Below are 16427 nucleotides of genomic sequence, written 5' to 3' on the forward strand. Positions count from 1 at the left end.
CGGGGACTTGTTTTAAAATGTAGAAAAGAAGATAAAGATAAAATCTATTACAGTAAAGTATAAAAATCTATTACTGTAGAATATAAAAATCTATTACAGTAAAGTATAAAAATCTATTACTGTAGAATATAAAAATCTATTACTGTAGAATATAAAAATCTATTACCGTGGAGTATAAGAAACTATTGATACTCAGTCTGTCTTGACGATGGGGCCACATGGCCTCATCCACATCACATTCAGTATCCTCTTTGTAATGCACCGAGGGAAAAATCCTCTTCTTGCCTCATCCAACCTTGACATTCCTCTGCACCTATTTCTCACTCTCATCTGCCTCAGACTCTTTCGATCCATGTTGGTGAAGAACAACACAGACGCTGCACCTTTTAAGGCCTGCAGACTGACTGCTCATTGAAGATTTGTGTGAAGGAGTGTCAAACAGGTGCTTCAGTGATTTCATACTGATGTCGGTAGTTTCTAATAGTTAGGAACAGATGCTTTGGTTACCATAGCTAAAACAATGGAGTGTGGACTGTCTGAATGACATCCATGTTAACTGTTCTGCAAAAGGGTGGAGAAAATGAGTCAACCCAATGAGAAAAGATTAACACGAGGTGTCTTGTGCTCTGCTCAGACAGTGATGATGAAAACCGAGTGGATCCCAGTTTCTTTCAGCAGGTCAAAGCAATCAAGAAAAACGGCAATACTGTCTGAGCAGGTGAGCCTCTCTCCATCTCTTGTCGCATTAATGAAGTGAGAGGTTTATGACGTTGTACCAGCAGCTGATATGAAATATACCTGAAGTGCTGCCTGTAGTATCACCTAGCAGAAAGACAAAGGGTCATTTTGAGCAGCTTGAGTAGTTTACATGCTCATCATGCTGCCTCACTGTGGTCTGCACACAATGGTTTCTGTGTGTTTGTCTCAGTTCTGGTTTAATGTGCGTTTTAAGTCACTGCGCCGACTCCCTGTTTGTCAAAAGATAGATTTTAAAATCCTATTTCTGGTCTGTGAAGCACTAAATGTTCTCAGGACTGAACACATTTGGTTGACTTGTACGGGGGATCAGGACGGTTATTTAAAATGTTTGTTCTGATACAGTTACGCATTTAAAGAATTAGTCAGTAACATAATCGAGGTAAAACTGTCTGCTCATAAACCAGAGAATGAAACTGTGTTCACTGTGGCTTTCAAATAAGTTAATTAATTTAATGCATTTTTTAATGTCTTAATGTTTTAGTTTTGATTAATTTCTGTGTCTCTGAATGGACTGAATTCTATATAAATAAACGTGCTTAAGTAAGGTTTTAGTTGACTTAAGGTTTTTACATCTCAACCTGTAGATCTCTAAAGCTTGTTTGAAACTGAGTACTTATTAATATAAAAGAGAAATCAGGACCTGAAATAAATCCAAAAGGTGCTTCAGTCAGGATAGTTTACAGGCTCGCAACTGTCATTGTCAGATTTTTCTCTGAATGCTTTTTTTCCACTCTCTTCTGTCAGCGAATTCAGTCCAAGCCTGAAGAATTAACTTACAATTTCATTAATTAAAACATGCAATTTTCACAGAAGTACCTCAGCATGTCAACTTTCCACAAGAATCAGCAGTTCTGCTAAGCTAGGTGAGTTAGCTTACGAAATAAAAGTCTATAACCGACTGGTTACCTGCTTTTAATCACTGTTTGACTTAACTAAAGTCCTGGGATGAATTTCAATTACAGTTTCATATATGTAATTAAATTTGAGCTTAATTAGCCGAGGCTAGCCATGTGGCAGTCTCATGAGCAAGCTAACGTCACCTAGCTTAAACTGGATTTAACTGCTTAGTTTTTGGATGTTTTCTTTGTCACTTACACACATACACACACGTATTAATGCGTATTTTATGTCAAAAGAAATACCAGCAGGTATTAAACAAGTCAGATATTCGTATTTTTACGACATTGTGGCTAAAAGTTTAGCATTAGCTACATTAGCCTTAGCTTATTGATGGACGCATGAGATGTTCAAGGACCGGGAGGCTGTTCGTGAAAGGTAAACATTCGCCTAGTCCTTCTTAAATTGGCTCAATTTGTGCAAATTATGTCCCGTATTTAAGCACATATAGCTAAATCAACCGATAAAATAATAACGTGACTTTTAAATCAACACATTTTTGAAAATGAGATGAACGTAAACCGATGACATGTCGATTTTTCCCACAGCCCGTGAAGGCGCCTCCGTGCACCGCTGTGTGGCTGCGGATCTGCGGGGTCTGGAGGATGAGGAGCGGCGGGGACGCTGCTGCCTCCGCTCCGTCCATCACACACTCGGTCCTGCTGTCGGTGTGAGGGAACCAGCCGCAGCCATGGCCTCCGACAGTAAGTAACGACCGTCTGCTCACCGTGTGTCCGCCTCTGAGCGTGTCTTTTCCCGTGTCAGTGCCGGTGATGGACGCTGTTTTCAGGCTCTGATGTGGGGATTGGCTGGCTGAGCGGCAGGATGTGTAGGCCAATTATTCTGTTACACCAAATATTATTATTTTTCAGCATTTTAGCCATAATTATATATATATATATATATATATATATATATATATATATATATATATATATATATATAGATATATTTCCTTGCCTATATAATCCTCAAATTAAGGATCTATGCATGATATTCCTCCTGTACTCCTGCAGGGGCTCTGACTGTATTAGACTCACTGGAGAGTTGATAGTTGCCTCATCATGGCCACTTCATGGAAACCTATCTCTGTTTCTCCTCTAGCACAATGATAATATCCAGGTTTGAATTATTTTAAGACCTCCCCAGTGTGCTGTTTTATAACATCCTCCAGGCCTGACTCCATTTTGAGTTTAAAGGGACCCTGTGGTGTCTTTCACTGCATTTATTATCATTAATAATCTGCCTTAACCTTCCACAAACCCGAAATTATATCACTTTTTATTTATATATATATATACATTCTCGTTACTGTTCAAATTTTTTAAAGCCAGCAATGTGCATTTAGTATTAGCCTATCAAATAACCTTAAAGTATTTCACATTTACAATATATATTATGGGCATTTTGCAAAGGTTTTAAAGCCAACAGATGACATTTAGTGTTATGTCTTTAAAAAACACATTTAACATATATATTCTTGCCATTTTTCAGCATTTTCACAGCCAGTAATGCACATTTAGTGTCACCCTTTCAACAGAAAGTATTCATAACCACAAGCTCTTCAGAACTTCTTGGATTCACATATTTGATCAGTAATCGTAACAGTTTTTGGTTTTCAGAAACTAACATCAGATTGAAGTTGTTGGTAAATAACGTGCAGTATCTCCCTGCCGTTGTCATTCAAGTCAGTCGAGCTAAAAAAAGACTTTGCAGCATGTGAACATCAGGCGTGTGAATGTAGTGAAATGTCTAAAATAAAGAAAGGAAAGCCAGAGAGGCGCTGATCCATCTCTCAACCAGAGGAGAGTCTGCAGGAAGAGAGAGTTCAGACTTGGTGTTAGCGACTGTCCTGAGTGATCCGATCACAGGTGGACGGCTCTGCGTTCAGGTGTGAATCCCCCCAAGAAGACGGATAAAGGACACATGTGAGATTCAGACCACAGAAGAACAAGATGACGAATAACAAATCGAAGAAGAAGAAGCCACAACAACAGGCGGAACTGTTGAACGAAAAACCACAGCATCACCAGACTGCCTTAACAAATCGCTTGATTTTAGGAGTTGTTGAGTGAGAAGAAACTTAATAAATGCTGTGAAACGACTACAACAGATTCCAAATCATCTGTGCGTTCTTGTAGATTCAGCATTAAAACTGATTGAACATTAAAACATTAAATTGTTCCTTTCTGATTTGCCTCACCACGACATCATTGTGCAGACAGGTGAAGTGGGATGTAGGTGTGTTGGTCAGAAGGACAGCGAGGTGTGACGACAGGCAGGTAAACAGAAGATTAAACGCTCTGATTCCACTAAAACGAGCTGATTCTCCCATAAAATGTTGCTGTTTAAAAACGCTGGTGTGACTGTAGCTTTACGTCTGTAGTACAAAAATAAATCACGACACCACAAGTAAACACCGTCGTTGCTGAGAGGAGATGCAGAGCAGCTTCAGAGATCTCCTCAGCGCGCTCCATTAAACTGTAGGAAGCAGTCAGCCATGTCTGTGTTGCTGTTTCTGGTTATTGTGGCCTACTTACAGGCTGATTCGATTTCTAATTCATGGCTCTCTCCTCCCCTCTGTGGGCTCAGACTGCTGGCTCTCAGTCGAGACTCATGAGTAATATTTAATGCTGGTGTGTGTGTGTGTGTGTGTGTGTGTGTGTGTGTGTGTGTGTGTGTGTGTGAGATATTCGCTGTGTCAGGAAATTGAAATCCGTGTGTGTTCCTGTTTATTTGAGGTCTGGGGCCCGTTGATGGAGCTGACTGACGGGAAATCAGACGCATTTCACTTTCACTTTCCTCTGCAGGAGGATCAGAATCTCATAAAGATTTCTCAGAGGTGTTTAGTGAAAATTGCGATGGGTGAAGTTATTCGTGAGCATTATAACTCCCCAACCAGCTGACACACACTAAACACTGATGATGAGCGACAAGAGGCGAAAAACAAGCTGAGGAAACGTTTCTGGGGAGCGTTAAAGGTCTTCAGCATCTGTTGTTTGTGTTTTCCAGCACAGTCTGAAAACCAAAATCGAACATGAACCTATAAGTTTAAGAAAAAGACATTTTAAAGTTCTCAACTTCACAAGCTAACAACAAAAAGCTAAACAACAAAAGCTGACAGAGACAGTGTCCAACATTTACTTCTACTTTGATTATTCTGCTGATTATTCTCATGATTAATCGTTTAGTTTGAAAACCGTCTCGCTTCTTCAGTCCAAAACTCAAAGACTCCTCATTTACTGCCATAAAGGACAAAGAAAAGCAGCGAATCGTCACATTTTAGAGGCTGAAACCAGCTCATCTTTGATATTTATGTTTAAAAATTGAATTAAACTCTTATCCAGATGTTGGGTATAATTTTCTTTATCAACTAATCGTTGCTGCTCTCGTCAAAAGATTTCATTGAGATCAAGAATTTGTACATATAAGACGCTAAGACTTTGCACTTATTGTCTTCCCACTCGTGTTCCTGATTTTGGAAATTGTAGTTTTGAAATCAAAGATCTAATTTGATCAGTTGTGGCCTTTGCTGTCCGACTCTGCAGTGTGTGGCGGGCGACTCTCCACCTTCCTCTGGGTTTGTTGTGTCTCGATGGTGTTCAGGAAGAGACGTCCGCCTCGCCCAGAGGGAGGCAGGAAAGCTGCGTTGATTGATGGTTTGTACAGAACACAGAACTGATCCGACTGGAGAACAGAGGGATGAAGGAGAATGTTTAGGAAGACCAGACTCAAGTTTGTTCTCTTGGGAGTTTAAAAGAGGAGAAGAAGAAGAAGGAGGTGAAGACATGAGCAGCGAAGGAACTAATGAGACGACGAGGTCGAGGGGCAAATGTGAGCGTTACATTTTACTGTCTTGTTGCTGAAAACTCAGTAATTCAGCCTAATTTCTTGTTTAAAGTCTTGATTGTTTGGTTTCACCTGCTGTTAACTTTGAGGGAATTCTTGACGATACTGAGGCAGAAGCTTGATTCAGATTTGGGCTCTTTTGATATCGTTGTGTCAGGTTACTTGAGCTGTGTGATGCTTCAGGTACGTCTGTGATCTAATTAGGAACTATTAGACATTAAGATTTAAAGGATGAATCCAGTGTAATTCAGGATTTATGGGTTCAAATGTTCAGCAATGTTCCCCTGTTGTACTGCTGCAATTCAGCCTTTTAACCAGCAGGTGGCGTCTCAACATCAGTTCTGTAAAGCTTTGTTTTGTGGTGCTGGAGCTGAAAGTGCTCAGGACTCCTAAAGTCATTATTTGTGTTTCAGTGTGGCTGAAAGCTGGCAGATAGTTTGATGCTGAGTTCACTTCCTGTCAGCTTTGACACTTCAGACTGTGACATGATGTGTTTTAAACTTCTTCCTCGACAAGTAACACTGTGCCAGTATGTACAATTTCAATATCTTAAGGTAAAGAACAGATACTGTATGGAGTCATGAAATTATATTAATTATATGATATTATACACAGATTTACAAAATGGATCTTAACAATAACTTAAAGATATGTTCTGAAGTTTTATTAAGGAAACACTTGCAAAAGACAGAATTCACTGTCTGCTTCAATTTGGATTGAATAAATTCAGTCCAAATATTAAAAGTAAAGCTAAATAAATGTTTTTAAATGTGAGTCACAGTCGTTCCTGTCTGCAGTGGTTTACTGTCAAGGCAACGTTTCCTTGTGTGATTTTCTTTTGTTGTCTTCTGGTGAAATTTGTGGAAATGAAACCAACATCACTGTGTTGCTCTGCTAGAGCTCAATGATTATTTATTTTCCCTAAATCACATTTATATTGGATTCATGTATTTATGTGCCAGTACAAGTTTAGCTGTCAAAAATGTTAACATCGTACGGAGAGCGAAAAGATGATTTTGATATGTAGATGATTTATTGTTGATATTTTACAGTTTCTGCACTGATGCAGGACTTTAAGAACGTTTTCCTACACGTGCTTTGTTTTTAGTTGCTAGCCAGATAGCTAGCTAATACACCAGCTAGCAGCTTAGCTGTGACCGGGCCGTGGATGTATCATCAGATGTCACCGATTCAGTCCAGTGAGAATCGCTCGCCTGGTGCGTCCACCAGAAAAGTTTCTTGCTTCCAGGCGTCATGATGCATTTTGAAGTAGAAGCGTGTCCAGGTGTTATTGTACCTCCATGGACTGAGCTCGATGGAGGACACAGTACAACAGACAGATTACTCTTGAACGTGTTCTGACTTTGCAGATGCGTCGCTTATTAAAGGATTGATATAATAAACACATTATCAGCGAGGTGATATGTGTCTGACTTTATGAAAGCCGCCTGATTTTGGCACCTGACTGTGAACTCGCTGAACAGTAACTGGGAGTTTTAATACTTTGTACTTTGAGCTTCTCTCTCCTTCTTAGTCATCATCTCTTCATCTCAACCCTGAAACGCTCTCGTCCTCCTGGCCAATCAGGACGAACAGACAGACAGCGCCATGGTAACATGAGACCTTCTCACATGTGGGTGGGAAAAGACACACTCATTATACCTTAATAGAGCCACTGGGCTGTTTCCAGGGAAACTATGATGTTCAGGTGTGTGTGTGTGTGTGTGTGTGTGTGTGTGTGTGTGTGTGTGTGTGTGTGTGTGTGTGTGTGGATTTGAATCAGACATGATGTTTCTGGGTTGATTCGACCTCCCGGCCCGACAACAACAACAACAGCTCGGCTGCTTGTGTGTTAAGTTCAGCGAGGTCAGTGAACGTCACATGTCGGCTCTGGAGGATTTTGTAACAGATGCAGGTGCGATCAGACGTCTCAGGGTTGATACGGGTTTCTTTACCCAACGTCTCATTAACAACTGGTGTCTGTGCTTAAACAGAAGACAGAAGAAGACTCCGACTGAGTCAGGCATCATGTTTTTACATCTTACGTGTATTTGGCGTGATCTTAATGGTTGTGAAGATCCTCTGATCCTCTAATTCACAGAAACGTTAATACGCTTGAGGTGGTTTGTTTATTTTCCATCTCTGACGTTGTGAACATTCAGCTCATGTGACTGATCAGCTGTTTCCACTGTCTGCATCATCATCACTGCATTTCTTCATCGTCTCCGGCCAGCGTGCGACACGGCCGATGTTTGCTGACGTGCAAGAACAATTACAGCGACAATTACTTGTTGAAAGTGGTTCCTGAAGACCTCGCTCCATATTGTCTCCTGATTTGTCCACATCAACACCGCGTCGTCTACTACTCAGTAGATTCACATTTTCATTCCTTATATTTTTTGTGAACTTTCAGAAGTTTGCTGAATATTCGCTTGACATTGAAACACGTAAAGTGTCGATGGAGAGAGGCGATGAGAAATACTCATTAATGCTCAGAAATTTAAAGCCAATAGACCAACATCGATGTTAGTTTCTCCAAAATCACATCAGTTTTAGCTTCTTCAGTTTTGGTTTGAGCCTCTCAGTTTTGTCATTTCAGTCAAACCTCACAACAATTATTATTAATTGAAGACAGGATCTATGCCATCCTAAATTATTGTAAAATAAAATAGGATGTTTTTCTAAATGCAGCGTGGAAAAATGTTTCTGTAACACAGAAAATATGAGGCTAAATGTTTCCCGGTCGTGTTGCACTGTCATTCAAAAACCTGAAGGGAAGAAGAAGAATCATCTTCTCAGCATCCAACCCTGTGATAACAGGAGAACGTCATTGTTTTTGGAAAACCTTTTGTTTTTCACACCCACAGCGCACAGATGAGCGTTTTCAGATCTTTCTGTGGGAGTGAAAAACGGCTGGTTCAGCGAGGATGGGAGGACGAAAACAAAGAGCAGAAAAACAAGTTTCAAAATCAGCACGAAAACACAAGATTTATTACGACAGAGGAGAAATCCTGGCCTCTGCATTCATCACACAAACACTGAGGACCGTCAGCTGTGTGTTGTAGTAATGATCTGTCACACAGGTCCTGAAACTAATTACCTACATTAATGTGACCTTACAGCGAACTGACAGAGACGGCAGGGGCTCCTTGTTATTCATCACTGAAAGAGAAGAAAGAGGAAACTACAAAGCATCTGATGCGTCCTCCTCACCATCGCTCATATCTCTCGTTAATGAGCGCTAACAACATGGCCTCCGACGCTGCTGCTGCTTCTTCTTCTTCTTCTTCTTCTGCCTTTTCTTTTTTTTTCCATCTTAATCTAACGCTCACATCAAAGTGCTCCTCTTTTCTCCTCTGGAGCTTCTCACTTCAAAGCCGGGGTGGAAAAGTCAGCAGCTGCATAATAATGAGGGGATAAGGATTTAGTATTCACACACACACACACACACAAACAACCTTTCACAACCGAGTCTGATTAGCGATTGTGAGATATTTATGCTTCGATCTCTGCGTCTCATTAGCCTGATCCGATGCGTCTCATTGACTTCTGGGTCACATCGCCTCCTTAATCCTCGTTTGTATGTTAATTCATTAAGTTTCGCCTTTAATACGTTTTCACGTTCGACAAACTGTTTCATCAATACTCTCTGTTTTATCTCCAGCTGACTCCCCGCTGGTTGCATTCATTAAATTCACCTCTCACAGAGATTAGTTCAGATTAAAATGATATAATCTGATGTAAATATCGTTATCTATGAGCGAAGGAATGAAAACTGATCAAACTGAAACAAATTCTGCTTTTAAGTCCCGAACAAAACAAAGTAATCGTTCTGTTGATCATCACGAGTGTCACTGAAACTTCAGGAATCATCGTCTCTCTTCATCCCTCCGCCTGGAATATTAAAAATAAATCCTGTTTTGAAACGTAGAGATGGACAGATGATCAGTTGGATGATTTCTTTACGGATGTTTTGATCCAACACGTTGACGTGGCGTGCGTGGGACTGTAGTAAGAGCGATACTTGGCATTTAAAGAGTTTGGAGGGTGTTGTTTGATTTATTCTCCTTTCCAAAAAAAAAAAAAACAGAAAAGAGTAAAAGAGAAAATGTTCTTTCTGTCAATATAAGTTACTGATGTCAGCAGACCTGCGTGTCGGTCCAGAGAGATGCTGTGTTGGACTCTCTGCTCAGTGTTTGTGTTGAGACGTGTGTCCAAGCCTGTTTGTGGAAGTTAAACATAGATTGAGTGAAAATTTTAATTTGTGACCAAAGTAAAACCTGCAGAACTGACAAACATTTCACTAAAATGTTGCTAAGCCAAAGCTGTAAAGCTCTAAAAAGACGTTGAACAAGTAAACATCTAAATATTTGCATGCTAATATTAGCATTTAGCATTGAGGTGTTGAAACAGACTGGTTCTGATGATAACTGTGATCATGTGACCATCAGTTCAGGTAGATATTGTGATGATATCGTCATTGTGACATCTGATATTGTAACAAACTTAATTTAGCTAAATTTTTAGAATTAAAGTTGAATAATAAATGCCAGTGTTGGGTTTTGTGGCTTGTTTTTGCTGATGTTTGTATCCAAGGTTGGAAACGGTTTGTTTTTCTGGTGCCTCCTCTGAATAGTGTTTTATATTTTCGAAAGATTTCAGCAAGTAAAAATAAAACAAAATCCTCTTCCAGCCCCTCTAATGTGTAGATGTGATGCTTTTCCTGTTTTTCTCTGGCTGTAAATTGAATTTCAGTTGGGTTTTTGATTGTAGGGACAAAGATAGCTGTTTGAAGACGTCACCTTGTGTGCCGGGAAGTTGTGATGTGCATTTAGAAGAGTGGCTGCGGTTATTTATGTGTTAGAGAGAGCCGAGCAAACAGGGATCTCTGAAGTGTGTTCATGTTTGAGTCCTGTGTCTGTGTGTGTGTGTGTGTGTGTGTGTGTGTGTGTGTGTGTGTGTGTGTGTGTGTGTGTGCAGCAGGTGTGAGGCCAGACCTTGACCCGGGGTTTCTTCCTGTCCATCTGGATGCAGACAGTAGGAGGCTCTGAGCCTCCAACACTGAGCTCAGTGTCCGACCGTCAGAGCAGCTGAGAGGGAAACTCCAGTTTTACGGCGGCACCCGAACACACCGTCCAAACATTTACTGTCGTGCTGTGTTCACTCCTGCAGGGGGTTTCAGTTTGTAAATTAATTCACAGACTTTATAACCGTTTGAAGTCACAGCTTCAGATACATTTTAGATTGTTGTGGAAAAGTTATTTCAGTTTGTGTTTCAGTCGATATTTTAGCCCACGGTGCTCCGTTGCATCGCAAAACAAGTTAGTGTTAACCTTTTTGCTTTGTCAGATATATCTAGTACATGTAGTAGAGTGTAAAACAGACATTATTTAAGCATGTTAGCTTGTTAGAGAGCTGCTGTGATGACTTCATACAGTTGTGGTGAACGTCTTAGCAAACTTGACATTATTTACAGATCCAGCAGACACACAGCAACATTTCTTCAGAGAGGTGTCAAGTCAAATATTCACTCTCTTTCAGTCACAACCAAATATATCTGTGTCTTTAGCTGCTGAACGCCTCACCAGCTAACTGTGGTTTATCAGAGTGTGTTTGATAAAAACAGTCACCTGCTGCTGCTGGTAAACAGGTTAATCACAGAGCTGAGACTCGACCCAACAGTAAATGTGCCATAAAACCAAAAACAGAAGCTATAAGAGGCTAAAATGGTCGACCCAAACGCCAGAATCAATGCTAACTAATTAGGTGGCACGTTTCTTTGCCGTGTTTAGGGCAACAGAACTAAACGTCTTGATATTTTCCAGCTATGTTTTTGGCAGCAGATTCAGGTATTTTAAGCCAAAAGGGATATTTTCTTCACCCTAAACCAACATTTACGGCAACATGTTCTCTCAGATAACTAAGATCTTGCGTCTTGTTATTCATGTTGACCAGTTTCCAGCTCCAGACTTAATCCAACAGCTAAGACACAAACGCTGGTGCCTGTGCATGTGAAGGCAGGATTTAAAAAACATTACAGATGCTGCTGCTCGCAGTTTTAAGCCAAGACTGCATCACCGCCACGGGAGCCAGATGCTGTTGTTGCTCATTATTTCGCCGCCGAACGCAGATAAAGAACGCCGTTTGCTCTGCGAGGACGCGAGTGGATGTTTTGTGCGTTCGGTTAATGAGGTACGCGTGTTCTGCGGGGAAGATTCGGTGGCTTAAACATGACAGAGGGAGTGATCAGAGCGAGAAAACAAAAGGTGGCGTGTGAAATAAACAGAACATCATAGTATTACACACACACACACACACACACACACACACACACACACACACACACACACACACACACACCTACGCTGTTGAGTCCTGACTCTGGCGTCGGCTCTCAGCAGGATGTGTACTCGTCTCCGTTCGCTCCCATTGATTCGACGCCGCTCTCTGAAATGTTACCGTGGAAACGCGAGACGGCGACCCCCATAATGCATTTCTATTCATCTGCGTGGAGTCTGAGCCGCCTCGCTGGGATCAGAGTACTACGCCTTGTGTCGCCGTATCGCTCTCCTCGTTTCCCTCCATCTGCACAGCAGCAGCTTCCCGTCTTACTCCTCTATTTTGGTTTTCACTCCTCTCGTCTCCTCTCTCCTCTCTTCTTCTATTTCTGGCCAGATGTTTGTCTTCCTCTCTCCTCCTCTTCATTTCTCTTGTCTCATATTAATCATGACTTCTTTCTGCCTCCACTCTCTCTTCACATCCCTTCCTCTGTGTTTACTTCTTTCTTTCTGTCTTATATTTTACTCGTCTCTTTCAGTCCTGACAGGAAGATGCGATATTTGCATGATCTTTTTAAAATGTTTGCACAATAGAAGGGAAAGAGGTCGTTTCTGCCGCATGAACAGAATCCCACAATGCAAGAAAATTACCATTACATGAACCCTTTTTTCACAAGATTTCAGGCTGGTGTAACTTCACCAACCTCTCAGCAATATCTCTGTTGTTCATTTTGTTATGGACTCGTTTCAGTGGGTCAGAACTTCTCATGTTCCTTCCTCCAAGCTTCAGTTCTTTAAGAGTTTGTGATGCAGAGATCCAGTTCAGTTCTGAAGCTGAGGAGATTTTGAGGTTCCATCCAAGTTCAAGTTCACCCAGAATTCAGAACCTGGTGTGAAAAGTCTGTTAAATCCAACACTGAACTGTACTTCTGTCATTCTCTGCATGTTTATTCTCAGCCTCACTAACCGGGAATTTTAACTGGATTGAGTTCATTGGATGTTCTTAGCTGAATAATAAAGCTCATCTACTCTCCAATATTATTAATATCTCCGCTGTTGGAGCCAAATTGTGATTCTGCCACCACATCTTGAAGTTATTTGGTCGTGCAGAACTCACTAAATATAACTGCAGAGTTGAAAAACACACTTTTTTTTTTTTACATTTTCTGATTTTCTCCCGAGAAGGATTGTTTTCATTCCTGTGAAACTGCTGACATTTATCGCAGAAACTTGGTAGATTTTCTTTGTTTTGAACAGTTTACAACAGCCGCTCTGCAACCGGCTGAAACTTCAAGGTGTTTTCAGTTGTTTCTGTTATTATTTTGTTTGTTATAAACTAATGTAAGCAAACTATCAGCCTCAGGGGTGTTTTACAGGTAGAGTAACTGAGAGGGGCGGGGCTTCTGCTTAGTGAAATTACCCTTCAGGTGCTCTTGAGCAAGGCACTGAGCTGCCGGTTCAGCTCATGAAACCAGCTGGGAAACTGTCTTCAGCTGTATTTTTTTTTTTATTTACACTGACTCTGCTCTTGAGCAAGGCACTGAGGGTAATTCAAATACTAAAGTGTCACTCGTTCTGTCTGTGTGTATCACATGTACCATGCGTACTGTGTGTGTGTGTGTGTGTGTGTGTGTGTGTGTGTGTGTCCAGACTGTCTGTTCGTGTGGTCTGATCAGTGTGTCATTGTGTGTCCCCTCTCCCTCTCCCTCCTCCTGCCAGTCACCCCAGAGGCCATCGGCTTCCTGTCGGCGGTGGGCGTCTTCATCGTGGCGTTGGCCGTCCTCTTCCTCTTCATCAACAAGAAGCTGTGTTTCTCGCGCGTCGGCGGGCTGCCCTGCCTGGAGCAACATGGCCGCCGGAAGAAGGGACGAGTGGGAATCCGCCAGGGGCTCGGTGAGTGTCTGAGCATCCTTACATTCACGCTGATTTTTCAAGGCGGAAATGTTCTTCCTCGCCATCTGTGACAGGTACAGAGGCAGAATGGGAGGACAGATTTTGAGCTAAAAACTTAAACTCACATGTCTTCATTATCTTCCGCAATTGAGTTGTTATAGTAACCGTCTCTGGCGGCTTATATAGAGTAAAAATCCTCGCGACAGGCAGCCCTCTCAGATAGTGAGAGACGATCTTCCCCCCGTCTTCCTCGGCATCGTTCCAAGAATATCTGCGTCCACATGGATCAACTGAAAACGGCTCAACACACTGTAGTTCATACTCCAGGCCTATAGGTGGTGCTTGAAATTCACCAAAAACCGAGAAGAAGAGGCGGAGCATGCACATAAAGCTTGCACACTGTATACAAACAGACAGTAGAAGAAGAAAAAGAACACAACAAGAAGAAAACGAAAATGGCTGCTCAGTTGTCCATAATCCTTTTTCACTCAGCGTCGTGGCAGAGCAGCAGAATATTTTCCCCTAGTAACCCTGATAGGCTGAATATCTTCTGTAGCACCAACACAAGCATGTAGTCCGCCATTGTTGTTGTTGTTGTTATGAGACGTCGCGGAGTTCAGAGGTCGAGGGGGCGGGGCGAAGTATGCAGATTTGCTGTCCAAAACGATGCAAAACACGTGCGTTTACACACAGAAACGTTTCCATGTGGACGGCCCCTTAATGATGGTGAGCAAAAGAAACGTCTCTTTGTCACTTTCCACGATGCACACTGAATCAGCATCTCAGTCACAACACTTTAAAACAGCATCCATATGATTATAAATTAGATAAATGCCTAAAAACCTTCAGATCTGGACATCATGGTTCGTAACGTCGCACCTCTTTTGGTTCCACAACAGCAGCTCGCTGTATGTAATAACGCACTGGGGGGCGGAGCCTTCATTGCGGCGATATTGCAGAATCTCTGTGTGAGAACATCTATAATTGATCCAGGAAAATGTATCAGTAACCAGATGTTAGTGTCAGAAACTGTAGACGTCTTATTATTATTTCTGTAAGTCTGTCACAAGTGAGCGCTGTCTGCTTTCTAGCGAAGGTTCATTTCTTATATAACCTGAGAGATCTCAGTAGAGAAGCGAGGCGAGAGAGTGACTCCTGTGTGCATTATGACTCCCAATTAAACTATTGAGTAACGGAGAGGCAGCGTGGGTGAGTCTGTGTTTGTACAGTGGTTTCTGTGGGCGAGTTTGTATGTATGAGAGAAAGAAGTGGAGTGAGTCAGCCACATAACTGCCACACAGCTCTGCAGCAGCACGTAATACAAAATATTAACATTATAAAACCTTGAAGAAAAATTCAGCAGAGAGGAAACAGAGAGAGAGAGCGAGAGAAAAGGACACTCAGTTTGTTTTGTGTTCAACCAGTAAAACTCTTTCTTTCCTCCCACTTGTCAAACACTGCTAACACCCACAGCAACGGTTACTAAAGGTCAACAGAGTGTTAGCTAACCCGGCTCCGTCCAGCGTTGGAAAATACACCCACAGTGGTCTGACATTCAAGTTCAGTCCTATTTATTTTGTACGTACACAAACAGAAAAGCTTCCTGAATTCGTGTCGTCACAGCAGCGTTTTCACAGGCTGCGTGGAGGCAGGAGTTGTTGTGATTGTCTCATTTTCTTAAGGAGGAAACTACAAACTTATAACAAACCAGCTCGGACGAGACTACTTCCTGGCTGAGAGCAGAAACTTCCTGGAGTCTCCTCCATCTAATATGATGATGAGGCGAGGAGCAAATCACCAGACAAGTGGGATTATAGTCCAGACCAAACTTACATCACACAATGTAAAGGTCTTACAACGTACTGTAGATACGTAGGGTTTAAGTCTACTTCTCCATGCATCTCCCATAGGCTTCCATAGAGCCGACAACAAGCAGAGCATTCAGCTGTTTGTATTGTGATGTAATGAGCTGATGCTAAGCTACGTGGACAGGTCGCAGGATGTAGCCTCAGAACTAAAAGCACATTTCATCGAAGATCGAATTACTCTTGAAGTATCATTAACATGTTGTGTGCAGTATCACTTCTCTGTTGAAGTGTACTGAAAAAGCTCTGACACTAATAGTTATGAGAGCTTCGTCCGTGTGGGCTGAAGTGGGTGAATCCTGCAGGCTAATTCAAATCTGGCTGAGCACCTGTGAGTCATTTCAGTCCAAAATCAAAGTTTGGACTGAAACCAGCGTCAGTTTGGACGTAAACAGAACATTTTCAGGATTTTGATGCTTCATGATCAGATCATAAATGACGGAAAGATAAAGTCACATTTCTGCCAGCAGGATGTTTGAACGTGTGAGTCAAACGCTGAACAAACACCGTGCTGCTCCGTTTGTTCCTCACCTGCAGCAGGTGGAGTTTCTGCTGTGTACACTTGGTTTACTGAACAAATAAGACGTCCCGTTTGAAGTTTCGCCATAAAAACTCACAACTCACACAATCCTCTGGAGCTTCACCGGACGAGGTAGGAGCTCTTTAGCTTAACTTCTACGAAGAACATCGAAAAACTCACGTCACTTTCAATAAATATGTCTCATAACACAAGGAGGTTCTGCATATTATTGTTAAATGTCTTTCCAAAATGTCAATTCTTTGAAAAATAAGCTTAAAGTTGTTGCTTTAGCCTGACAATCTTTAATTTCTGGAATCATCCGGATGGTTTTGATGATAATAATCTTTAAGTTAGACGGTTACTGAG

At 41.7% G+C, this 16427-nt stretch overlaps 1 protein-coding gene and 1 long non-coding RNA gene across 6 annotated transcripts in view; one reads left to right on the forward strand and one right to left on the reverse strand.

Moving 5' to 3' along the window:
* Positions 1-1387: 1387 nt before the first annotated feature.
* syt16 (synaptotagmin XVI) overlaps positions 1388-16427 on the forward strand; it is a 29410-nt gene continuing 14370 nt past the window's right edge. The window contains exons 1-4 of one of the 5 annotated variants that reach the window (XM_037072171.1): positions 1401-1417; positions 1570-1622; positions 2205-2360; positions 13434-13676. In XM_037072171.1, coding sequence (XP_036928066.1) covers positions 2348-2360; positions 13434-13676 — 256 coding nt within the window. In that variant the 5' untranslated portion in view covers positions 1401-1417; positions 1570-1622; positions 2205-2347. Of the gene's footprint in view, positions 1623-1691; positions 2035-2204; positions 2361-13433; positions 13677-16427 lie in introns of those variants that run through there. The other 4 variants (XM_037072170.1, XM_037072168.1, XM_037072167.1 and 1 more) reach the window with 4 other exon arrangements.
* On the reverse strand, positions 8818-11941 carry LOC119004881. Its single transcript, XR_005070338.1, has 3 exons — positions 11866-11941; positions 10503-10671; positions 8818-8903 (listed from the first exon to the last, which is right to left on the reverse strand). It is a non-coding gene; the product is annotated as an uncharacterized LOC119004881 (long non-coding RNA).

The sequence above is a fragment of the Acanthopagrus latus genome, chromosome 16 (assembly GCF_904848185.1).
Source record: "Acanthopagrus latus isolate v.2019 chromosome 16, fAcaLat1.1, whole genome shotgun sequence".
NCBI lineage: Eukaryota > Metazoa > Chordata > Actinopteri > Spariformes > Sparidae > Acanthopagrus > Acanthopagrus latus.